The sequence below is a fragment of the Ahaetulla prasina genome, chromosome 3 (genome assembly GCF_028640845.1).
Source record: "Ahaetulla prasina isolate Xishuangbanna chromosome 3, ASM2864084v1, whole genome shotgun sequence".
NCBI classification, from domain to species: Eukaryota; Metazoa; Chordata; class Lepidosauria; order Squamata; family Colubridae; genus Ahaetulla; species Ahaetulla prasina.
The window spans coordinates 58,270,710-58,297,942 of record NC_080541.1 but is presented as its reverse complement, the minus strand read 5'-3'; the positions used below and the strand labels follow the sequence as shown (position 1 = coordinate 58,297,942).

At 34.7% G+C, this 27,233-nt stretch overlaps 1 protein-coding gene across 1 annotated transcript; it reads left to right on the top strand.

Annotated features, from left to right (window-relative positions):
- On the top strand, positions 1–27,233 carry YES1 (YES proto-oncogene 1, Src family tyrosine kinase). Its single transcript, XM_058176842.1, has 11 exons — positions 1–270; positions 5,341–5,440; positions 9,650–9,748; positions 11,471–11,574; positions 11,678–11,827; positions 11,946–12,101; positions 12,363–12,542; positions 15,236–15,312; positions 21,068–21,221; positions 22,549–22,680; positions 23,290–27,233. Exons 1-11 carry the CDS (start codon positions 6–8, stop codon positions 23,496–23,498), a joined length of 1,626 nt encoding a protein of 541 aa, XP_058032825.1. The 5' UTR covers positions 1–5; the 3' UTR covers positions 23,499–27,233.

Genomic DNA, 27,233 nt, shown 5'->3' with positions numbered 1-27,233 from the left:
AGACCATGGGGTGCATTAAGAGCAAGGAAGACAAAAGTCCTACCATGAAATATAGAACTGAGAATACTCCAGAGACAATTACTTCCCCTGTCAGCAATTATGGATCTGATTCAACCCAAGCTAATCAGTCACCTGTAGTAAAAGGATCATCGATTAATTTTAATAGCCATTCCATGACTCCTTTTGGTGGGTCATCTGGTATGACACCTTTTGGAGGAGCATCTTCTTCATTTTCTCCAGTGCCATGTCCATATCCTAGTGGTCTAACAGGTAATCATGGTCTTAAAATTACCATCAGATAGCAAAAAAAAAAAAAAAACCTTCAGTAATACCGAAACAAGAATTGCACGTGATTTAGTCTAAAATGTGTTATGTATTTAAAAAAAAACTATTGTAAGACTGTACAAAAGTCAAGCAGTATTAGAGAAAAGCTTGATTTTGCTGCAAACCATATGAGTGTGCTGTGCTCCAAGCAATATGCAAAAGATGATTAAAAAAATAAATATATAAATAAAATTGCACAAAACAACATTCTGCGCCAATAGTCCCAACAGTTGTACTAATGGTTGACTTCTCTTTAGTGCATTTATCAACTTCCCAGGTTTTATGTAGGACTGATGCTGATCAGTTACAGATTCTTCAGGATCATCCATGAATTCATATATGTACAAGTTTTACATTGATGCAAACTTGAAAAGTCATAGAATTTAAAGATTTTTGGCAGAACAGTACCCTCTCTGAATATCATGCATGTCTAGGTGTAGATTCCATTATACTAATCCCCACTAAGATGGAGGCAATGATTCCTTTAATCATTAGGAAAAAACAAGGTCACTTGACCATCTAAAGAACCTCGGTCACCTCAGTGTCGTATACGATTCAAATTGAAGGTTGGCTAGCTACCTTTTTATCTTGAGCAGGGAATGATATTCATACAGTGACCTAAGACATCACTCTACTAAATGTTAAAGTAGGGTAGTATTGGATAAACATGTAGTGTTGTGGCAATTTCTCAACAAACCAAATAGAAGTATTGTGATGAAAGGCTGCAGATTTTGCCATCAGTCACTGTTATATCCAGCACTGTTATATTGCATTTTTAATCATTTTTTTACAAAGTGCTATGGGAATCGATTCTGTTTACAGAAGTTCCACACATTTGGATGGAAAAGTCAAAAACAAGTGTTCATCCCTTACAAAACCTCAAGTCTTTCTTTGTAAATAAAAGTTTAGGATATTTTATCATTTCATTTTGTCATGTTCGTATTTTATAACCCAACAACATAATGTTCAGTGATATAGAAAATTAGATTTATTTGTTTCACCTTAAAATCATAGAAAGTTTTAAAAATATGAACAATAATCTTGACATTTCCCTATTTTGAGTTATATCCTTTAATTTAGTCTGTTGCTAATTTATTTTATACAAATGTGTGTAAGAAATCATTTGGGGTTTTTTTCTGAAAAATGTAGGAATATTAATTGGCTTCACTACTTCTAGACTATACAAAAAAATAAAGGCGTGATTTAAATCTGCTAGCTACTGAGGAAAAATCAAATCTGAAAATGAAACATTTTGGAACCTAATAATCATGATTTATGTCATAATGAAGGTAGCATTCCAGCATGCAGTAAACTAATCTCAACCATGGAATAGAAGGCAGGGAGCTCAGTGTTCTAAACCACTTCAGACCTGAATTCGTGGACACCTCTGGTAACAACCTGAATATGCATTTGTGCTCAAGGAATTACTTCCTCATTTGAGAAACCTCTATCCACCTCTAATTAATCTTCTTTACTAAACTACAAAGCTTCCAAAAGCTGTGGCAAACTTCCCAACATCACCACCACCACTACCATTACTACTACTACTACTCCTCACACAAATACACACACGGACCTTACGATAGTTGGTTTGAAGTTGTGCTATGGTAGCAGTAATAAGAAGTCCGTTTACAGAAATGATCATCTATAATCAACGTAAGTGTTTAGAGAAAAAATACATGCGGTGAAATGTTTTGGTCTTTACAAACCCAGGCACTAAAAATGCTTCAAGTAAAAATTCAAATTAGATAATTAAGTCTTTCTATATGAATGTCTTGATCTAACTGCGGCCAAAAACATTTCTAAATGGGAATGTTTGAATTACTGATCATTCAGAACTCAGTTTAGGGATACACATCAGGCTTAAGGATGGAAATGTGTGATCATTTCAATTAGGGGGCTTTGTGGAAGTATACTCCCTCAGGTCCCGCTTGGCTGCTACATTATGGGCATGGGGAAGTTCCTGGGAGGGGTGAGTGAAGGATGCCCTGATTGTACACCAAGCATAATACTCCTAGCAAGGTCATCCATGGCATGAAGATCATCCCAGCTACCCAACTAAAGCAAGCGGGCAATATATATTGGCTAGCAGCAATACAGTACAGGAAGATGCCCGAGGTAGATGATCATTTTAGTGACTAGAGTAAAAGCATCAATTCATATTGTATCAAGAAAGCAGCAGTAAACTACTCCTTTTATTTTTTTCCAAGTAAATCACAAGGATGGACAATTGATTGCTAATTACAGTGCCAGAAGATGGGCCTCTCAGGTCAGGTGGCACTTAGCATACCTCTGAGGAAGAATTGAGAATCTTTCTTACTATTAATGTTGTCTAAAGCAGGGGTCTCCAACCTTGGCAACTTTAAGCCTGGAGAACTTCAACTCCCAGAATTCACCAGCCAGCTTTGCTAGCTGGGGAATTCTGGGAGTTGAAGTCCTCCAGGCTTAACGTTGTTAAGGTTGGAGACCCCTGGTCTAAAGTGTGTCAGATTCTTCAGGACATCTAGTTGTTGAGACCCAGTGTGGCGGAGAAGTTAATCTGCTGGCTAATAAGAGACTTTAAGTTCTAGTCCTGCATAGGGCTTGGTGACTTTGGGCCAGTCACCCACTCTCAGCCCAACTCACCTCACAGGTTTGTTGTTGTGGTGAAATTAAGAGAGGGAAGGAGTATTATGTATGTTTGCTGCTTTGAATTGCTTAAAGGTAATTCAAATGATTTCCAACCTTCATCACAAGTATAAACACTTGTTGCATTCTTCATCCTCTCCAAAGACAATGACTAATTATCGCTTCATCCCAAATCCCTTCCTTTATCTGTAGGCAAATCCATAAAATATCTTTTCAGTCCTGGTGTTAGCAGAAATCCATAAAGGATTCCCAGAAATAACAACGGGCTTTTTTTAACCTTGATAAAATAAACCAACTTAGATTCCTTAATTTTACTTCTTAACAATTTTAATCTTTAGTTCATTCATACGATTGTCATAGGATTTGATTTCTCTACCATTTCTTCTTTATCCCAGAGTTCTTCTATACAGAGTTCTTCTGTAGCCAGCTTTTTTTGAAAATTTAATGAGAAAAAAATACATTGGTCACTTTCCAAAAGTCTCTAAAGTTAATAAGCAATTTCCTAAAGTGACTAGAAAGTGAGGTGTCCATTAAAAGGTGCTGAACATGGTTGCAAGCAAAATGGCTATTCCCACCATCTCCAATGCCCACACCTGAAAGAGACCATTATCCCTTGATCTAGCAAGGAACAGCACATGTAGGCAATCTCCTGTCCTTATCTGGAAAGATTCCATGGAACCAGTCTACTGGTTTCTTATTGTTTGATGTTGTTAGATCAACTTTTGCAGAGACATCTTCAATCCACCATTCTTCCCCTGGACACGAAGTTACTGAGTTTATACAATACAAATGTTGGGTATACTTTATAAATCAGTAAAATCCAAGTTTATAAATTAATTTAAACATTTGTAGATTTTCTTAATTTGAAAAATGCAAACAGAATTAATAGTGTAAAAGGTGTGTGAGAAATTAATGAACAGCAATATATATTAATATATACATAGTATAGTAATACATTAGCACGTTAATAAAAGCACATAATACTGGAATTATTTATTTTCTGCATAATTTTCAAGTTATGTGGTTTCTTACAATGTTTTCTTCATGAAACTATATGAGTTCAGTTGACATAGTAATCTGTTAATAATCCATAGTCAAGTTAAATCCAGTAGGAGCTTCAGGTAGGAAAAAAATACTGTTTTGGGCCTAGAATCTAGTTCATATCATATCACAGTACCCTTATGTTGGGTTAATATTCCTATTTATATTTTTATATGAGGTTTTGTGTGCGTGCGTGCTAATTGAAATGAGAAATAGCAGTTGCAACAGAAATATTTTCTAATGGGAGGTTTATTAGTAGAAAGAGTGCCGTTAACCCCTACATACATTTCAAATGCTTCAGGTAGTTCATTTCATTTTCCAGTTGCCAAGTCATGTTCAGATTCTCTATTGGAAAAAAACAGAATTAACATTGCACAATATATCAAAGATGATTAATATATTCATGCAAATTTATGTTGCTATTTTCTCCCAAATGCTTGAAAGCATTTTAGTGCTTGAATATAAATGCTAACTCTGGAAACCTTACTAATTTTAAATAGAAATTTGTTTAGTGCACTTTTAGACATAAAATAATCTTATCAACTGGCACAGGCTTTTTTTTGAAAAAGAATCCATTATACAAATATTAACATTTATGGAAAAAGTAGTGAAAAGGTGCACATAGAGATAAAATAGAAACAATGGATTTTATACTGGCTTTGATTTTACATTCTTAACCACAACAATAAAGATTTGCAGACTTTGATGGCAAATAGAATTAGAATTTGCAATCCCATTGAAGATTATAGCTATGTTTAATAAGTAATATATCTTCACTTTAGACCAGTGTTTTTCAGACTTTGGCAATTTTTAGATGTGTAGATTTCAGCTCTCAGAATTTGGGAAATTTAAATCCACACATCTTAAAATTACCAAATTTGAAAAACACTGCTATACCTTTCTTGTTGACATAAAGGAGTTGGGAAGGCCTATGATAAGAATGTGAACACATCCGAATATCCTATTCATATGTTTTCTACAAACATACAAACACAGGTAGTCTCATAACTTTAACATGAAAAGCAACTTTTCTAGTTTGAAGTTATTTTAACCATGAAAATGTTAAATAAGTTTTTCTTGGTAATATTAATATATTTAATCAAATGTATAGATTTCCTCTAGTGTGGTTGCAGACCTAGGCCATTACGAAATCAATAAATAAGTTCAGGAAATGTTTTTATTTTAAAGCTATAAACATTCCTCACTTTTTAGTAAGAATATTTATCTATTTTCTTCAAAATAAAATTGTTGAAATGCTTTTGTATGGTACATATGTTATCTGATTTGTATCTATTTCTCTCTTGTCTAAGAAAAAGTATTAATGCCATATTTTTGGGTTTTCCTAAGGGGGTGTTACTGTTTTTGTGGCCTTGTACGATTATGAAGCAAGAACTAGAGATGATCTTTCATTCAAGAAAGGTGAACGCTTTCAGATAATCAATAATACGTAAGTATTGTTGTCAACTTGTGGACTTATTAATTAATAAGAAGCGTGGTGACTCAATAGTTAACATTCAATACTGCAGGCTACTTCTGCTGATCACCGGCTGCCAGCAGTTTGGTAGTTCAAATCTCACCAGGCTCAAGGTTGACTCAGCCTTCCATCTTCCGAGGTGGGTAAAATGAGGACCCAGATTGTTGGGAGCAATATGCTGACTCTGTAAACCGCTTAGAGAGGGCTGCAAAGCACTATAAAGCGGTATATAAGTCTAAGTGCTATTGCTATTAATTACACACTATTAGCCATTCACCTTCCTCCACATATGCTAATAGTATTGTTGCTATTGGGGGAAAAGCCTTCAGTCATAAGAGAATAAGAGAGTAAGAAAAATGATAAGGAGGAGGAGGAGATAGAACATAATCGAACTTGCAAGGTTCTATTATTATAGCCAATCTCAATAAATTAGTTTTAGCCTTCCAGTGGAGTTGATTTTTTTTTGATCACATACCTAGTATGGCTGATATCAATCTTACAAGTCTGATTGTGTTGTATCTCTTCTATCTTCTTATAATTCAGTGAATTAGGGAAGTGTCTGTATGAGCTGCTGTCTTGATATTGTGGCCTTTAAAAATGTTTTGCTCTTTCGGCAAAAGAGTTTGCATGTCACCATCAGAGTCGTCATCTTTACTTCTTTACTTTCTACAGAACAGATCAGTCTGGAAGTTATAAAGGTAAATTGAATTGCACCACACACCTTTAATATAATATTGCTTTTATTTTTACTTCTAAGATAGGTACATACAGATAGATCTCAACATGTGACCACAATTGAGCCCAAAATTAACAGTTAAGTGGGTTTTGGCCCACCTTTCTTGCCATAGTTGTTAAGTTAGTAACACACTTGTTAACTGAACCTGACTTCCTCATTACTTTGCTTGTCAGAAGGTCTCAAAAAGGTGATCACATGACCCCACGACACTTCAACCATTATAAATACATGGCAGTTGTCAAGTGTCGAAATTCTGATGACATGACCGCAAGGATCATACATGTGAAAATATTTACAGACCCCTCGCATCCTGGACATAAACTGTTTCAACTCCTACCCTCAAAACAACGCTATAGAGCACTGCATACCAGAACAACTAGACACAAGAACAGTTTTTTCCCGAAGGCCATCACTCTGCTAAACAAATAATTCCATCAACACTGTCAAACTATTTACTGAATCTGCACTACTATTAATTAAATTAGTAGACCAGAGGAATGCTGTAAAATTAGTAGACCAGAGGAATGCTGTAAAATTAGTAGACCAGAGGAATGCTGTCGATATAATTTACTTGGACTTCAGTAAAGCATTTGATAAAGTAGACCATAACCTACTACTAGATAAAGTAGAAAAATGTGGGTTAGACAGCACCACCACCAGATGGATTCGTAACTGGCTGACCAACCGCACTCAACGTGTAGTCCTTAACGGAACTACATCCACATGGAGGGAAGTATGCAGTGGAGTACCCCAAGGCTCTGTTTTAGGCCCAGTACTCTTCAACATCTTCATCAATGACTTGGACGAGGGGATAGATGGGAAACTCATCAAATTTGCAGATGACACCAAGCTGGCAGGAATAGCCAACACTCCAGAAGATAGGCTCAAGTTACAGAAAGATCTTGACAGACTTGAACATTGGGCGCTATCTAACAAAATGAAATTCAACAGTGAAAAAAGTAAGGTTCTACATTTAGGCCAAAAAAACAAAATGCACCAGTACCGTATATGTGGTACCTTGCTCAATAGTAGTACCTGTGAGAGGGATCTTGGAGTCCTAGTGGATAACCATTTAGATATGAGCCAGCAGTGTGCAGCAGCTGCTAAAAAAGCCAACACAGTTCTGGGCTGCATAAACAGAGGGATAGAATCAAGATCACGTGAAGAGTTAGTGCCACTTTATAATGCCTTGGTAAGGCCACACTTGGAATATTGCATCCAGTTTTGGTCGCCACAATGTAAAAAAGATGTTGAGACTCTAGAAAGAGTGCAGAGAAGAGCAACAAAGATGATTAGGGGACTGGAGGCTAAAACATATGAAGAACGGTTGCAGGAACTGGGTATGTCTAGTTTAATAAAAAGAAGGACTAGGGGAGACATGATAGCAGTGTTCCAATATCTCAGGGGTTGCCACAAAGAAGAGGGAGTCGAGCTGTTCTCCAAAGCACCTGAGGGTAGAACAAGAAGCAATGGGTGGAAACTGATCAAAGAAAGAAGCAACTTAGAACTAAGGAGAAATTTCCTGATAGTTAGAATAATTAATAAGTGAAATGACTTGCCTTCAGAAGTTGTGAATGCTCCAACACTGGAAATTTTTAAGAAAATGTTGGATAACCATCTGACTGAGATGGTGTAGGGTTTCCTGCCTGGGCAGGGGGTTGGACTAGAAGGCCTCCAAGGTCCCTTCCAACTCTGTTGTTATGTTATGTAATCGTCTCATAGTTCCCATCACCAATCTCTTTCCACTTATGACTGTATGACTATAACTTGTTGCTGGCAATCCTTATGATTTATATTGATATATTGACCATCAATTGTGTTGTAAATGTTGTACCTTGATGAAGGTATCTTTTCTTTTATGTACACTGAGAGCATATGCACCAAGACAAATTCCTTGTGTGTCCAATCACACTTGGCCAATAAAATTCTATTCTATTCTATTCTATTGAAAAATGGTCATAAGCCCCTTTTCTCAGTGCTGTTGTAACTTCAAACTAAACAAATGATTATAAGTCAAGGGCTACCTGTACATGCAACCTTAATGTTCCTTTTATATGGCAATTTTCAATAATGCACTTTCAGAGATATATTTAATTAATATATTTAATTAATACCAATTTTAGTAGCAGAGAGATTTCAGTATATTAAAAATGGAACTGTATTCTCTGAATATGATCGTTTTTCATCTCATTAAGAGAATGTTGTTTTTTCAGTTATAATGTCAACATTTTTTGTTGACAATAGTAATATTTGAGAAAGATTAGAAGTTTGGGATTTTTTTAAAATCCATCTGTTTATTTTGGTCGCCGTGATATAAAATAGATGTTGAAACTCTAGAAAGGAGTGCAGAGGAGAGTAGAAAAGATGATTAGAGGACTGGAGATTAAAACATATGAAGAATGGTTGCAGGAATTGGGTATGCCTAGTTTAATGAAAAGAAGGACCAGGCATGACATATTAGCAGTGTTCCGATATCTCAGCAGTGTTCCGATATCTTCCCCACAAAGAAAAGGGGCTCAATCTATTCTCCAAGGCACCTGAGGGCAGGACAAGAAGCAATGGATGGAAACTAATCAAGGAGAGGCGCAACCTTAGAACTAAGGAGAAATTTCCTGACAGTTAGAACAATTAATTAGTGGAACGACTTGTCTCCAGAAGTTGTTGGTGCTCCAACACTGGAGTTTTAAAGAAGAGATTGGACAACCATTTGTCAGAAATGGTGTAGGGTTTCCTGCTTGAGCAAGGGGTTGGGCTAGAAGATCTCCAAGGTCTCTTCCAACTCCGTTATTCTGTTTTTTGTTTATCACATGCTTATTAGAGGCAGAAAACAAACGGTTCTTCCTTCTGTATGGTATTTCCCTACATAGGACAAACAGCAATTAAATTAAGGTCCAGCTCAGGGGTCGGCAACCTTAAACACTCAAAGAGCCATTTGGACTCATTTCCCATTAGAAAAAAAAACACCGGGAGCCACAAAACCTTTTTGACATCTAAAATGAAGATAACACTGCATATATCGTTTTTTACCTTTATGCTATGTATAAAAAAACGATAGTGTGTTGCATTTATAAAACCAATGAACTGCTACAGAGAATTTTTTTTTATTTCTGCATGCAACAAAAACATTTTGAACTCCAAAAAAAAAGATGGGCCGAGAAGCTTAATAATTCATGTGCTGGCATGTGTTGCACATTGATGGTTGTGACACATATCTTGAGTGACAGGGACCCACAGCAGAGGGATGAAAGAGCCTGTGCGGCTCCAGAGCCGCAGGTTGCAGACCCTGGTCTAGCAGGTGTGCTGTTTCATAGATGTAAACAGAAATCTAAGCTAAGATGATGGTGGTGCTGTATCAGTTCACAGTATTTCATAATTGAAAATGATTTTATTGTTGTTCATATATATTCAGTGTAATTACATTTTTTCCTGTCCTTCCTTCCCCTTAGGGAAGGAGACTGGTGGGAAGCAAGATCTATTGCAACAGGAAAGAGTGGCTACATTCCTAGCAATTATGTGGCTCCGGCAGATTCCATTCAAGCAGAAGAGTAAGATTTTATAATGTGCTTAATCATTTTTATCTGTACTTATTCAGTGGCGTTCAGTATAATTTAATAAGTCTATTCAGAAGAATTATTAGATCCAAGAGGTCTTCGATTACAGCACTTACATGAATTAAACAAAATTAATATCTTAAAATATTACATTTTATATAGAGGAGACTGACTTTCTTAAAATGTATGTTTAGATTATTTTTAGAATAAATAGTTCAATTTCACATGTGTTAATATGAGTTCATACAGTACAATTAGTGACACATCACACACACACACACACACACAATATATAAATTTGTCAGTGGGAATAAAATACGAAAGAGAAAAAATAGGGGGAAAAAACATACATCCAACAGTAACTATAAGAAAAAAACTGTGTACCAAAAAAGGGGAGGGAGACCCAAACATACAACCTTAAACATTAAAAAAAATGCACACTAATTGGAGGCTGAAAAAAACAAATAAACCTAATAAATTCTCCTCTACATAGTAGATCTGCAAAAAGTCACAAAATTTATCATTCTTATTTAATAGAAAAATACATTGACATATATATTCCATATGAGGAGGTCTCATCACCTCATCATAGAGACTTCACAATATATTCTGATGGAACAGTTTCTGTTGAAAACATTCCAAATCTGTATTGGGTGTGTATGGTGTGTATAAGATGTACAACTTTTAAGCTTGGTATACTTTTTGCAAAGTTTAGTTGCTACTTAGTCCTTACATTGCCAGAAGCTTTCTTAAATCTTCTGGCTAGTTTCTGAACTTAGAAATACATGGTATTTCTAGGCATATTGTTTAAGTTGCCTTGACACAAAATTGCATATAAATTTTGTGATTATCAGGTTATAAAGTAAGAGACCATGAGTTCAAGTCCTGCCTTAGCCATGATAGCCAGCTGGGGAGACCTTGGGCTAATCACGCTGTTGTCAGCACAACCCATCTCACAGGGTTGTTGTGGGGAAAATAGGAGAAGAAAGTTATGCTGGATATGTTTTCTGCCTTGAATTATTTATATAATAAAGGAAGGAAGGAAGGAAGGAAGGAAGGAAGGAAGGAAGGAAGGAAGGAAGGAAGGAAGGAAGGAAGGAAGGAAGGAAGGAAGGAAACAAATAAATAAATAAATTTCCTTTGTAACTCAGCAGGTTCAGATATGCAGGTTTATTTTATTGCTTGTTTATATGGCATTATTGTCACTCAAATGCAATATAGTACTTCCCACTGAAACAATGCTTAAGCATGTTTGGCAATTTTAAAAAATTAACAAAACCACATTTAAAGCAGAAAGTGTACAGGAGAACAAAATGACAAACAATACTTTCTGGTTTCACCTGTAGTTGCTTTAGTCCAACTGACTTGTCTTGTTTTTCTTCAAAATTTTAAACCAGTATTTTGGAATATCTGCTTTTGAAACTCTCCATGTATTTAAAACCAGTTTGTTACTGAATCTAGGATGGAATAGATGAGACACGGTCTTGCTTTGTTTTTTGAATAAAAGTATTGATCATATCTTTGCCTGTGGAAGAATCTGTGTGATCAACTTTGGTTTCTCATCTATTTTAAAAGTACAAAGATGGAATTATATGGAAAACCCCTGTTGTAATGAACGCTCTACGGTTTCATCTTTGCAATTTAATACCATTGCTAGGTTAATCAAATATTTCAACTGAATCGTTTCTTGAACATATTTCTCTTTCAACTTTTTAGATGGTATTTTGGTAAAATGGGCAGGAAAGATGCAGAAAGATTACTTTTAAATCCTGGGAATCAACGTGGTATTTTTTTAGTCCGAGAGAGTGAAACTACAAAAGGTAGCTATCTTTAACTTTACAACTGAATAAAATTAAATTATAATGAATTTGTAATTTTTTAATAAATGTGTTTACAGAATCAAATATTAAATTATTTTTTCAGGTGCTTATTCCCTTTCTATACGTGACTGGGATGAGATTAGAGGGGATAATGTGAAACACTATAAAATTAGAAAACTTGACAATGGTGGATATTATATAACAACAAGAGCACAATTTGAATCTTTACAAAAGCTGGTCAAACACTATACAGGTAAGTTCTAAATGCTATAGCTGATCCTAGAAGTAAATTATAGCCCGGTGCATATATTTCTGAGAAGGGCATGCTTTAAAATACATGACTATATAAGAAATATTTCTCTGATTGCTAGATCATGCTGACGGCCTGTGCCATAAATTAACAACTGTGTGTCCAACTGTGAAACCTCAGACACAGGGTTTAGCAAAGGACGCCTGGGAAATCCCTAGAGAATCCTTGCGGCTGGAAGTTAAGCTAGGTCAAGGATGCTTTGGCGAAGTTTGGATGGGTAAGTGTTACATGGGGTGTTCCGTGCATAGTAGTTCCAGATCTTACTATCTCCAGATTTTAAAAAAGCATTTTAGATTGCTGAAATGGAAAACATCTGCCTAAGAATTAGAGAATCACTTTAAATCATTTATAAACAGTAGACTAAAGGACAAATTGTTTTTAACTGGATTATTTTACACATACTGACCCTGCTGCAATATTTATATTACACTGAAAATCTTTGTATTGTAACTGATAATATAATGCATTTATTACATAGGTACATGGAACGGAACAACAAAAGTTGCAATCAAAACTCTAAAACCTGGTACAATGATGCCAGAAGCTTTCCTACAAGAAGCTCAGATCATGAAGAAATTAAGGCATGATAAACTTGTTCCACTTTATGCTGTAGTTTCTGAGGAGCCTATCTATATTGTCACTGAATTCATGACAAAAGGTACATTTTACTTCTATATTGAAATCAAATATGAAAACAATAGTATTGTATGAATTTACTATTGAATTATTAGGGCAGAATAGAAAGAAAAGAATTTTATCATGGTAGATATTCAGAACTGTCTGCCAGGTCTTTCATTGTAGATTTTGGTTCTTCCCCCACTGAGACAGTTAAGTCAGAGTTAGAAAACAATGTGGTGGCCTGCATCTAGGAAGTTTAGTTATGGCACCAGTTTCTTTCTTTTTGTTTTTATTGGGGAGGGGTTGTTTTATTTTTGTATAATATTAGTTTTATATAATTGTTGTGAGACAAAATTATGGTTCTAAGATGGGTGGCAATCAGATTTTTTAATTAAATAAGTAAATAAATAAATTTTTCCCCTTAAAAAAAAGACAAACTATCATTTTATATTATTATTTTCTTAATACTGGCAGTCAGCAGAAAATATATTTTCCAGGCGTCTTTAAAAGGCATTAATAGAATCAGATAGTTAAATGAATTAATTATTAAATTAAAATTATGTTAAATAAAAATATTTATTTTTATTTATTATTATTATTATTATTTCCCAGTATTTCCTACAAAGATCAGAATATTTGTGTGAGATTATAGGATTCCTTACATGAATAACAAGATATAGAATAGAATAGAATAGAATAGAATAGAATAGAATAGAATAGAATAGAATAGAATAGAATAGGCCAAGTGTGTTTTATACACAAGGAATTTGTCTTGGTGAATATGCTCTCAGTGTACATAAAAGAAAAGATATATTCATCAAGAATCATAAGGTACAACACAATGGTAGTCATAGGTACAAATAAGCAATCAAATCATATTAGGAAACAGTCAATATAAATCGTAAGGATACTCTGTGGACAAGGATTTTCCTTCTTTAAAGAAAGTAGTTGTTTGTGGAAACAGCCATATATAAAATTATTTTTTCTGTCCCAAAAAGAAAACTGATGTTCTAAAAGTGTCTTAGATGAGATACCTAAATTACGCCCATGAGCAAATGTAACACTAAACTGTATTCTGAGCACTCCAGCAGTTGCATTGAGAAACTGGAAATGTTTGCTTTTGTTTTCAACTACCTGGAGTTTGTTATTGTCCAGATAAGGAACTATGGATGTTATGAAGTATTATTTAAGCAATTGCTGCATTATAACTTGCTTGAACAAAGTTCAATATAGTTAATATTATGTATAGTTCTCAGTTGTATATTAAACTGCAATTTCACTAGGTGAAAATGAAAGCAAACGTCGTATTTTGCCGTAAATAAAAGAGAAGAGAAAAGAAACCACAAAAGCTCTATGTTTCTGTGAGTCATTGGTACAGATATAACTCAGAAGTTGCCTAGATAGTACATAGAGGAAATCGTTGGAACTTTATTTACATCTTCAAAATTTATCCTAAATTGGAGCTGTAAGAATGTCTGTTGATATTATAAATGAAAAAGAGGTTTTTGTCATGGTGAGATCCAGGGTCTTTTACAGATTAATTGATGGGACTTAAGATATGAGAGACTAAAAATACAGGTAATCCTCGATTTACAACAGTTTGTATAGTGACCCTTCAAAGCTACAATGGCACTGAAAAAAGCGACCTAGACCATTTTTCACACTTACAACCATTACAGCATCCCCATGGTCATGAGATCAAAATTCAGACACTTGGTAACTGATTCATATTTATGATGGCTGCAGTATCCCAGGGTCATGTGATAACCTTTTGTGTCATTCTATCGAGCAAAATCAGGGGAAAGTTAGATTCACTTAACAACCATGACACTAACTTAACAACCACAGTTATTCATTTAACAATTTTGGCAAGAAAGGTCGTAAAATGGGACCAAATTCCATTAACAAATGTCTCAAATTGTTATGAGCCCCAAAGTATTCTTAATAAATTAAAAAAAAAGGGTACTTGCTGCCAGAAATTTTAAAAAAACGGGGCTGAAAACCGTATCCTGGTGGTGAGAAAGTGACAGAAACTATTCTCATCAGTTTATTTTCTAATAAAGGCATGTTTTGTCATTGGCTACTTCCTTCCATTGCAGACTTATTGTGAATAGGCAATACTCCTATGACAGCCATTTTGTGGGGACTGCTTACACATTCAGAGAAATATTCCTACCCCCCAAGCCCTGAATAGATGCTTATCTCTAATCCAGGTGTTGATTTATATGACTTGAAGCAACACTACTTGACTTCTGCCCATGACATAGAAAATAAATCCAATATTGAATTCATATTTATTTGCATATCTCACTTCTGAATAATTAAGGTGGGAAATAAATCAATAAACAAAAACAAATAAACCATACGAATTATGACAAACTCCTACCTCACAAAACTGCATATCTGCTCTTGGGAGGATGAAGGGACCTCACCTATGCAGCCATTACATTTAAATTGTTGCAAATGTCTGTTAACACTGTCATATATCCAAAGGATTTGGTTAAATATGTTTTATTTTATACATGCCCAAAATTACTACTAATTCCAAAATACTACATTGTAACCATATAAGTATTGCTTTTTTCTTTTATTTACATTGATATTAATAGAATTTTATTTTAACTATGCCTGAAGTAACTATAGATTTTGAAACTGAACTGTTACTAAAGTGTTGTGATTCCATTACTATAACTGAATTAAAGGAAATACTGCTGTTTTTGTGTCTTTCTATAGGAAGCTTACTAGATTTTCTTAAGGAAGGAGAAGGGAAATATTTAAAGCTTCCACAACTGGTTGATATGGCTGCCCAGGTACTTATTCAAATATGTTCTTTGATTATTAAAAATTCCTATATTACAACCATTGAGTAATATAGAAAAGGCTAAAAGCGTTTGCCCATTCTGTCAACAGTCTGATTATAACCATAGATCTTCAGGGTCATCTATAAAGGCAATGGTGGGATTCAGCCAGTTCGCACCACTTCGGGAGAACCGGTTGTTAACTTTCTGAGCAGTTTGGCAAACTGGTTGTTGGAAGAAATCATTAGGGCAGAGAACCGGTTGTTAAATTACTTGAATCCCACCACTGTGTATAGGTTTGTGCCTGCATCATAGGGCATTCTGGAACATTCTCTAGTTCAGTTTTTTTGGTGAGAAGATTCTCTAAAGCAGGAAATGCTAACGTTTTGGCCATTATACCTTCCCTTTAGTATAACTTTAATATACACAACTCCCCTAAAAATCCAGTATGAATACAAATGAACAATGAAAATAATACAATGAAACTTTGAGAAAGGTAGATTTTTGTAACAATGTAACTAAAAGGTCCTCCACATGTCCCCTGGACTTTGTCTGCACCTGCCCAAGGGAGTTACACCTTGTAAAAGCCTCATCTAAAGTGTTTGCCCAAACTGAACCCTGCCAGTATGGTCAAAGAAAGAAAGTATCCCTGCAGTGGGTAACATGGTGAATCAACATGACAGGTGACATGTAAGCAACCTTTTGTTAACGTTTGTGGGTTTTTATGGATTATAAGTGTTAGGCCTTTTTCAGAAACACTTGTAAGTAGTGGCAGCAGCAGACAAGAGATTCAAGAATGTAGGTTTCCAATGAGTGTGTCTGCTGCAAAACTAATAAAACCAATATGATTCTAGTACTCAGTTCCAGTGTCTGCCATGTGCCAAATGCAAGCCCTGTTTATAGTGAACTCAATTTTTTGTGTCTTGTGCTCACATGTGCACTGTTCAATGGCTCCCAAATTCTCTCTTTTGGGCAGGTAACATAGCTTCTACTTATTCCTCATTATGGTAATATAATAATCTCATTTCATGCTATTTACTTCTAACCTACTATGAACACAATGTATGGGAGAGTTATCTTATCAGTGATCATATCAAAATGAGTGAAATAATAGCAGGTTCAAAACTGCTATAATCTAGGCTTCACAATAGTGGATGGTATAGACATAACGGAAACCCTTAATATGTCATTCAGCCATTGTAGTAATTGTCCTGGGGAAATTGCCCACAAACAACAAATGTCACAGGCAGATGTTGAACTTTGTCAAACAAAATCATTTCGATAAAATAGTGGGGAAACTGTTGTTAAGCAGCAAATGAAAGATAGTTGAATCAAATGAAATTATTTCATGCTGTCAAGGTAAAAACAAAACTACTTTTTATATCTAAATGGTTATTTCAATGTGGCTGGTAGAATAAGGAAGGAAAGCTGAAAAAACAATGTTCTCACAAGAGCGTTAGAAAATATTTTCAGAACAAAGGTAGAATTAAGACACAAAGTAGCTTTGTTCTTAGCTACACAGTGTACAATGAGGCAATTCTTTAGAAGCAAATAGTTTGCTTCAAAAGAATATTGGCATATTTTGCAGATGTAACAACTGTCCAAAATGTTACTTTAAAAGGTAACCATGTAATGAAGTGATAGTTAAAAAGTTGAACAGTGGAGACAAGTTGAGAGAGCAGCAAATAGTCTGTCCATTGTGGATGAACTTTGATACCAGAAAACAGAGGTGACAAATTGATGTATAATTTGAGGATTAAAAAAAAGTATAGAATGCGAGAAATCCACCATCATGTCTGTGGAAGACTGATAATCACGAAATAATGTTAGTGAATATGAAGGTTTTTCTTTTTTAAGAACAAAGAAATTATGAAACTAATTTCACAGAGCAAAACACAGCCACTGGCACTTTACAGCTTTTAGGTAATTCAGACAGCTGTTAAAAAAGTGTAGCAGATTGTTTCCAAAGAAAGCCATCATTTGTACAAAGGTAATCATCTGTAACTGGCTGATTTTCTAAGCCATCAGTCGTAGCATTTGGACTCTTGGATGGTGCATCTGGCTTCCACCTGAGAATACTGAAGGTAGGAGATTCCTGACAAGGAGATTATGTTGAAACTTGCTCTTGGCTAAATGCGATAGGTCTGTGCAGACAATCCTGTCCCAACAAAGCTTCATGATTATCCTTGTGAGCAGAGGAATCACGGGATACACTTACAATAGGATGCCTGTCCAGTTTGGAAAAAAGAATGCACCTGAGAGAGAAACAGGGTGCTTTTGAGAATTGCTGCAATATAGTATACTGTATATCAACGGTTTTGAATATTCATGAAATGATCATTCCCAAACCATGAAAAATTCTGTCAAAGAAACAGGATTGCAATATCAAATCCTGTGCCACAATCCAAATATAGCTGAGCATATCTGCTACAATAATTCATCTTTAGGGAAGTGAACTACTATTTAAAATATGATGTGAAATATACCAGCACTAATGGAGTTCCACTGGACTAGGCTGGAGTGCAACAGTAGATTATTTGTGTTTATAGACCTGTGAAGGTTATAAATGTGAGGAAGGATCATAAAGTTACCTTTACCATCACTTTCATAACTGTAAATGTCTCTAAATGAGGCCATTGCTAAACAAAGATTACCTATGTTTCTTATTCTCTTCCTTTTAATTACAAACTACAAAGTTGCTGAGGAATTGGGCTGTTTCTTTTTTTATTGGATTTTTATTTTTAAATATACTCAGTATCAATATATGAATAGTGTGGCCTCTGGGTATAATTCATTTTGATACAAATAGCAATAATAATAATAACAATATTTGTTACATTAATCAAATTTATATAATCCTAGTATTAATATATATGTTTGTTTTAGAGTAGTTATTCAATATTTCAATGTTCCATTTTAATGCCAATGATATTATTAAGCATACATAGTAATCCATCTTTCAACCTCTAATCTTTCCATCTGGTTATTACTTATATTCTAATACATAAAAATTATATCTGCTAATATTCCCATTTCTTATTTTTACCTTTATTCTAACTTCTAGTCAGGCTACCATTACTAATCTTAGTGTGAATATGCATGTTTATATTAAGACATAGTCCTTCATTATTTGGTTATTCGAAGTCTCAATACACCATTCTAGTACCAATCATCCTATTATTTAAACATACCTAATAGTACCATATTTCAATCTCCATTCTTTCCATCTAATTATTGTTTTATATAAAGTTGTTTTATATTCTTATTTCTACTACTATTCCAGTCTTTAATCTGGCCATCATTACATTAGAAAAAGAAAAAGAAAAAAATTCCTTTCTATCCATCATGTCTTGCCCGTTTTAATACTTCAATTCTTATTCGTTTTTTAGCTTGCCTCCCATACTCCTTTCTTGGATCTTTGTCTCTATCAGCATCTGTGTCTTCACCATTCAGTCTGAATATTTCTCCCATCTCTATCCTCCTAAGCTGCCAGGTCTCAGAGTGTCCACCTAAGCCCCTGTCTCCCTTTCAAAAATATCTTCCAGGTTATCCATTTTTAAATCTCTTAAGGTACTTTTTCCTTGGTTTATTTCAACAGTAATTATTATCTTTATCGTCTTCTCCTTCTCATCTTCTTCTTGCTTTATTTGCTGGTTTGTCCAGCAAAGGAATTGGGCTGTTTCAAAAATCAAGGCTAGATTTTCCCTCAAAGACACAAAAGATTTAGGTTAGGTTGAAATTGTGTTGAAATTTAAAAAGAATCGGCCGAGTAGAATGGATCTCTATGTGCAATTCGGGCAGAAGTCTCAACTTCTCTCTAAATAACTACTACAGGTAGTCCTCACTGAATGACTATTCATTTCAGATTGAAGTACCATCTGGAAGAATATGTTACAATCGCCCAAATTCTAAAAAATAAATGCAAATAAATAAGTTTCATATTCTGAAATAGAAGCCAGTAATGCAACACACACAAACACTTTAAAAGAGAATAAAGCTGAAGCGTGTGGATATCATCTACATCAATGCCAAAGAAAGTTCCCAGTTATTCAACAGGAAACTGTGGAGGCAGATATGAAAAATGTCCCCAAGGTAGAGTAGCAGAAGATGGGGTAAATTTAGGGTGGAATTCTCCAGCTTTCACTTCATTGTTTTCCCAAGTTTGACTTCACTTTCTTATTTTCATCAAGATCAAACGGCCTAATGTCAAAAATGCATGGCTCTTAAATTCAAAATAGACATAGGAGAAAACTGGTCTTAGATCTCATGGAGTCAAAGTCAGAGCAGGTATTAAAAAACAGAGTAACTGTAAACTTTGTCCCATGAACTAACTTTTGTAGAAGGTAGATATTTACTCTCTGCAATTCGATTTATTTACAAAACTTACCCTCAGGGGGAAATCATCAAGTGAGATGTATCTGAAGGATAAAACAGTGATGGCAAGTGTGCAAGTAACCCTTGAACTGAAAACAAGAACTGAGAATTAATTACCAGTAGTAGTAGGATTGTACTACAATCTACTGCAATACAGTAGTAGCAGTAGGATTGGGAAGGTAACAGCATTCCGTGCGCCTTTGGCGTTGAGTCATGCCAGCCACATGACCACGGAGACCTCTTCGGACAGCGCTGGCTCTTTGGCTTTGAAACGGACATTGTTGTGTCTTGCCCGCCCTCAGAGCAGCCGGGGCCTTCTTACCTGCTCCCGAACACTGAGGAATGTATGCCTCCCGGCCCAAGTCCTGGCTCCATGCCCACACAAACTGCAGAAGAAGGAGCATCTCCCGGCCCCAGCCTTGACTCCATGCCCAGGCAAACGGAGCAGCTAGACCCCTCCCCCTCCTCCACAGCATGTGAGCCTGAGGAGGGTTTATTCCCAACAGCTGCTGATTGGTGTGACCCTCGCATCAGAAGGCTGGATAGGCGGAGGCAACAGAAGGAAGGGAGGGGCAGGCCTTAATGAGTGCTGAGTCATGGAGCCACACCCCATGGCCTATATAAAGGATCTGCTTTCTGGCAGTCTCTGAGTCAGGCAAAAGTCGAACTTATCTTGCTGAAGTCACTTACTGGTCTCCTGCCTGCTCTGAGGACTTTGCTAGGACTTTGGGCAGAGCTGCAGAGGCAAGCCTGATTTGGATTTCCCTGACCCGGCCGTCAGCGGAGGAGTGGGACACGACAGACATCAGCACCGCCCCCTAGAGTCGGCAACGACTAGCATATATGTGCGAGGGGAACCTTTACCTTTTTAGTAGGATTTTATTCCTGAAACCAGTGATTTGCTGAAAAAAGGCCAAGGGATCATAGATTAAGAAGTCAAGGCTTGATGAAGAAAAACACAAAGCAAAAACACCAAAAGTAGAAAGGACAAAAGAGAAAAACAAAAGGAAAAAAATATGCAAAATAGTGTAGAGAAAGTCTAAAAGTTTTGAGTGGTTACCACGGTGACAGCCAGAAAGAATTTTGGGCAATTCAGTGTAAGCAGACACTTTAAGTATGAACCTCCACCAAAAAAGTCAGCTTGAGAATGTTCTAGAAAATTGCTTTACACAAGTGCAACATGCATGTTTAATACACAGAGAACAAAAAGAATAATGTGTAGACTTTTCTAATTTAAGATTTAATTCTGTTGCAAAATAATATTGCTACATGTTATGAAATCTAAACATTGTAACTCTCCTACTGTGTTTGCAACATGTAACTTCAGAATCATTTTCATGATTTTGTATTAAGTATTTTGTTGACTTTGTTAATAAGATACTTTTTTTATAAGATTGCTGATGGCATGGCGTACATTGAAAGAATGAATTACATTCATAGAGATCTTCGAGCAGCTAATATACTTGTAGGGGATAATCTGGTGTGCAAAATTGCTGATTTTGGATTAGCAAGATTAATAGAAGACAATGAATACACTGCTAGACAAGGTATTTACAATATTCTTTATGTACTATCCAGTATAGTAAATATTGTTTTATTAATATGTATAATGTATTGTCTGAATTCTTGATCAGTGCAAGTCAGCTTATGTCTGAAATATTATAGGGTCTCCTGTTTGAGCATGGGATTAGACTAGAAGACCTCAAGGCCCCTTCCAACCTTATGATTCTATGCTCTATGTTCCAGTTTGACTAAGTGCTTTACTAATTTTAATACTTTCTGAGATAGATGAATCTTCTTTATTTTTTCTATTTACTATAGTCATTAGGAATAGAAACTGGAGATTCTCTAAAGTGGATTATTCAATATATTGCTATCTGTTCTAAAACAGTTTTCTGAATTTGTTAACTGATTTATTAACAATATAAGTTGTCAAAATAAATCCTTATCTCTGCAAAAGTAAAATTGTTGTTGAACAAGGCTTCATGTTGTTATCAAACTTTGCAACATACCATGATTCATATTCAAGGTTATTTGCTAAGCAGTTTATAAAGAAACAGTACAATCTGAACTTCAGATTATAGGCAGGTGCTGAAAGTTGCAGTTGTGTATGTACATCCTGCAAGTCATTTGCATAATAGAAAGAACAATTATGTGCTAGTTTTCCACATACACAGATTAACAATGGCAACTTTTTTACAGTGGTTACCAACCTGCATGCTAAAATGAACAGATTTTCCTCTATTATCTGGGCAGAACAACCTCAGCCTTGAGAGAAGTACCATTAAACATATGCTAATTTGACAGTATTACTCACTTTGTTGTCACCCACGCTCTACTCCCACATGTATTCTCAATTAGACTTCTCTTTCAGTACAACAAAGATACCTTTGCAGTTCTTTTCCAGCAGAAAGAGTTCCAATCTCCAGATTAGCTCTTACGTGTAATAGAATAGCTGCTATTAGAATAGAATAGAATAGAATAGAATAGAATAGAATAGAATAGCATAGCATAGCATAGCATAGCATAGCATAGCATAGAATAGAATAGAATAGAATAGAATAGAATAGAATAGAATAGAATTTTTTATTGACCAAGTGTGATTGGACACACAAGGAATTTGTCTTGGTAAATATGCTCTCAGTGTACATAAAAGAAAAGATACGTTATTACAACAATAGATGAGATTATCAAGTTATCCTTTCCCAATGATAGATAGATAGATAGATAGATAGATAGATAGATAGATAGATAGATAGATAGATAGATGATAGATAGATATAGATATAGATATAGCACCACCAAAATAATTTTTAAAATAGTTATAAATTATAATATTAAAATGCATTATTTTCAATGTTTTGTATTATCTAGGGGCCAAATTCCCAATTAAATGGACAGCACCTGAGGCTGCACTATATGGTCGGTTTACAATTAAATCTGATGTCTGGTCATTTGGAATTTTGCTGACAGAACTTGTAACAAAAGGACGTGTGCCATACCCAGGTAAAAGGACGGAAAAATCATGACTAATGTATTAGTTATATCATTTCACAATGCTGAGGGTTATTTACGATCAGTTGTTCTGATGAAATAAATTGCATTACTTCGTACAATACTTAAGAAAACACTACAGTACATGCAAACTACTGCAATTCAATATTTTAAAAATATAGAGGCACACTATTTTAAAACATCATTTTTATCTTAGGTTTTTGAAGAAGTCTAAGCTAACCTTTGATGAGCAAAATAATTGTGTTATTTATACAACTAGTTTATTCCTAGTTTCTTTTTTTTTTCTTTTCTTTCATCTCTTTGAAGTGTTTCAGATGAGGCACAAAAATACACTGGGAATATAGTGGGAAACAACAAATTGACGTTTGCCATTCTTGTGTTCAAAAATTCAAATATAAACTCTAGTTTCAAACCATAGTTGGACTTTCCCCAGACAAGCTATAGTTTGGAATAGTTCAGCAAACCATGATTTAAACATTCTTTAATGTTATGTGTGAATACAACCTATAAATACCCATTCCAAGTAAACAGTGACAGATTTTTGAAACTCTCTTTCAACTTAATAAAATATAAACATTAAAGCTATTCTTTTAATTTCAGGAATGGTCAATCGGGAAGTTTTAGAGCAAGTAGAACGTGGATATAGAATGCCTTGTCCTCAGGGATGCCCAGACTCTCTCCATGAATTAATGAAACTGTGTTGGAAGAAAGATCCCGATGAAAGGCCAACGTTTGAATACATTCAGTCTTTCTTAGAAGATTATTTTACTGCTACGGAACCACAGTACCAGCCTGGAGACAATTTATAAATTGATGGCTTACATCCCATGCACAAATATGCCAAATGTAGAGTACTTTTTTTTTAAAAAAAATCCTTGCTAATTGGAAGAACTCAAAAGAAGGCAAATTGCAATTTGCATGTTCTTGTTAGCTGGCAAACTGGAATTCTGAAATACGGTTGCACAAAACCACTTTTTAAAGTGTTATACCTAAATGTATCAATGATATATTTTTCTCCAATATTATATCAGGGTCCAAAAGAAATACACTGAAAAAAAAATGGGTGGTAAAATTAGCATTGCTATAACAAGTGGAGCTGCTGATTTCTTCTTTTTTCTTCTTCTAACATTTAAGTCATTATTAAAGGCAACATCAGCTATTTAAATAAACTTATGAATGGAAATGGTCAAAGGATAACAAAATAGTTTATGGGACCAACAATACTATTATGTTAGAGTTAAGAGGGCTTTAAATATAAAGTTTTCTTCTAGGGCTCATTTCCTCGGGTAGCTCTCAGCAGATGGCAGCACCTGACCAACTTTCTCTGAGCTCAGAAGTTAGACTTGATTAGTTTCAGGAATACTGTGGCTGTAGACTAGATAGGAAAATGGAAAAAATATGGATGAAGAAAATGACAAATTAACCCTATATTGTTGCCAAGAAAACTATATGGACATGTATTTGAAGACACCAGGAGTCAACTTCAACTCCAAAAAAAATTACTTTTAAAGCAAGTAATTTATGATAAACTTGATTAAATACTAGACCTCAATAATGGAACTGAAAAGCATGTTGCACTGTGCTGAAACTTTATATTAATATATCATAACTGGAAAGTAGCATATTTTATTTCTTACATAGTTCAATTAAGAATGAAATTAACTTCATAAACCATTAATTCATTTTGTAATTAAGTTACTAGAGCACAATGTTAAACCTGAAACTGCAAAATGCAATCAGAGGGAAAAGATAGCATCTTAATGTTCATGATGTAGTGTTTCAAAGTTCCAATTTCTAGTGAAACATGTCCCGGGTTTTAATTTTAATTTAATTTAATTTTAGAAGGCACATCTGAAAAAGCAAGTAAAGTGGCAAATGCTTATGAAGGTTCACCAATTAAAATGTTCAGGGATTCACTAGATTGCACAGCTTCTCTTTATTATGTACCTCTGTCAAAGTATTTATGAAAAATACTGTAAGATCTGAGAGCCCATCAATGGAACAGATCTGAATGAAATGAACTTCTATTTTGGCAGACATAGCCCCCTCATGCTATTCTGGAACATCCTCCAACCCCCACAATATACTTTGATGGGAGGATTGGTGTGCATTGTTTCCCCATTTTTGCAGTTCAGAGTTGTCAGAATTCCAGATTTAGCCCAATGTAGGTAAGTGTTGGGATAATGATAGCTGGACAGTACTCCATCTTTCTAATAATGCACAGTGATTCACAGTCAACTAGACAATAAATGGTTGCATAGTGGTTCATAAAACTCTTTATAAAAGCATCAGATCAAAAAGCTGTTATTAGAGTAGACTGAATCCATCTCCTCCTTGCATTTCTTGGGAGAAGTTGGACTTTTCGTAGCCATTATGTATAGCTTTAAACTATAGGAACAGACCTTGCGCCTAAGCCAAATTCAGCTAATGATATTAAAACTGCACACATACACTACTCGCAAGTAAATTGGGGAGCAGGAGCTATCATAACCTCTATCATATCAAGCAATAAAATCCTCTTGGCATTTTAGAATTTTTCACTCGAAACAAATATTGCACTTCAAAGCTTTTCTGTGAAAATGATTATTATTGCTATCAGAAAAACCACACATTTTATTCTGGCGAAACTTATATGAACTTATAAAATTGTGCAATCAAGTGGCATTTTCTTTTCTCATTTATACATCCCATAACTAAAATTTTTGAAAGGGCTCTATGTAGCAAATAATACAGGATTGTAATTTCTTTTATATTCTGAAATGGTAGTGCAGTTGTGTTTATGTAATAATGCATATGCCAGAAAACTAGTCTGGTGTTATTTGGATTTTAATTAAAAATGCAACAAATCATTGTAACAAATGTATAGAAAGGAAATTAAAAAACAGTAATTTAATGACTTTATTGAAGAAAAATATGTATTTTAAGCGTTATACTTTCCATGTTTGTTTTTCCTTGTTTTATAGTGTATTACCTCATGTGAACAAATAATTCAACACAACACTTTTCTATATATAGTAATACATGTAAAAGTGTGATTATTTTTATAAAACATGATGTTGAATTTGTTTCACAAGATTGCTTTTGAAATTCTAATTACAAAATTATTTTTTAAGAAAATAACGTGATAAGTTCCAAGTTGCTTTGAAATGAAACAATCCTACATATACTTATCTGAGACTAAGTTTAATTTAACTAAAAGTAATTGACTCCATGAGACTTACAAGTTGACATGCATAGCACTGCTCCATTTCTTTTTATACTTCTTGATCTTTAGAGAATATTCTGAAGTATGTTGTTTTATTATGTATTTGTTGGTAGATTTCAACAGTCTACAGAAGACATCATCTTGCAGGTGCCATGACTCACTTAGAATATTTTTTTTCTTGCCCTAGAAATATTAGAAATTGTTTTAGTCCTTTCTCTGGATAGGTTTGCATATCAAAATAAGCCAAAGCAAGCATGCTTTATTATTGCATGGATACTGATACTTCTTCCGTCAGTATAAGCAAATCAAGAAACTTCTAATATTGATTTATTTAACCCTGCTAAGCTCAGGATCACAAATCAAGAATTTGAAATCAGAAATTATTCCCGATTTTCATTTTTGGCTGATTAAAATATAAAGCATCAAAGATCCTGGCCTAGAAGCAATTAAATAAAGCATGATTAAGTTTTCTTGATTTGTTTAACTGGTATCTAATAGCAGAAGGATCTAAGCCAAACTGTGCATGAGCACACTTCTTCTTTCCCAGAAAGTCTCTTTCCCCTGTATGAAACTGGAATGCTATTTCTTTAAAATGCACTGGCATCTTCCATTAAATATTGGAAAACACTAACCATTACATGTGCATAAGGCACTTTGTTATATTTGCTGACATTGTAAATGTGTGCATAAGGCACTTTGTTACTTTACAAACACAATTGATATGCATACATCTCATGGTCTTTGGGATTAAGTGTCTCTGTTTAGAAATTTTGGTGGATATTGTATGATGGGCCCTCACCAAAACTAAAACAAAAAATCTTAAAAGAGCTGAAGTATGTTTCCCCAATCTTGAAGACAAGTGAAGGGATGGGAAGGAGCTACCTATAACAATGTTATAGTAATTTCAAGTACAGATCTTGGAATTTCGTCTTCCTGAGCTATGTGATTTGTTGATTAACTGTTGGGAAAGTACTGTAGCCCCCTTTTGCCTGGGTGGTAATTTTCCTACTAAATTAATTGTCCTTTATTGGACTGGGAGCAATAAAAGCACAATTTCTGCACATTTTCAGTTAGAAATAAAGGGAGCCACAATTTTCTGATATGGCTCCTAGTTTCATTGGAACTTTCAATCGGAAAGTCCAATATAATCTCAAATTATTTTTTGTGAATTTTATTCCATGCCTTCTCACAATCTTATTCTTCTGTCAATACTGTACAGCATGACCCAGCATCTCCAGTAACACTGTATTTTTTTAAAAAAGTAGAATTACTAGAACAATTTTTAGAATATAAATGCAAATTTATTACATTTTCAATTCCTATGTTTATTGAATTTTCA

Coding starts and splice junctions, on each gene's coding strand:
- YES1 (XM_058176842.1), top strand. CDS start 6: ATGGGGTGCATTAAGAGCAAGGAAGACAAAAGTCCTACCATGAAATAT. Junction 5,441..9,649: donor TTTCAGATAATCAATAATAC/GTAAGTATTGTT, acceptor CCTTCCCCTTAG/GGAAGGAGACTGGTGGGAAG. Junction 21,222..22,548: donor TGAATACACTGCTAGACAAG/GTATTTACAATA, acceptor TGTATTATCTAG/GGGCCAAATTCCCAATTAAA.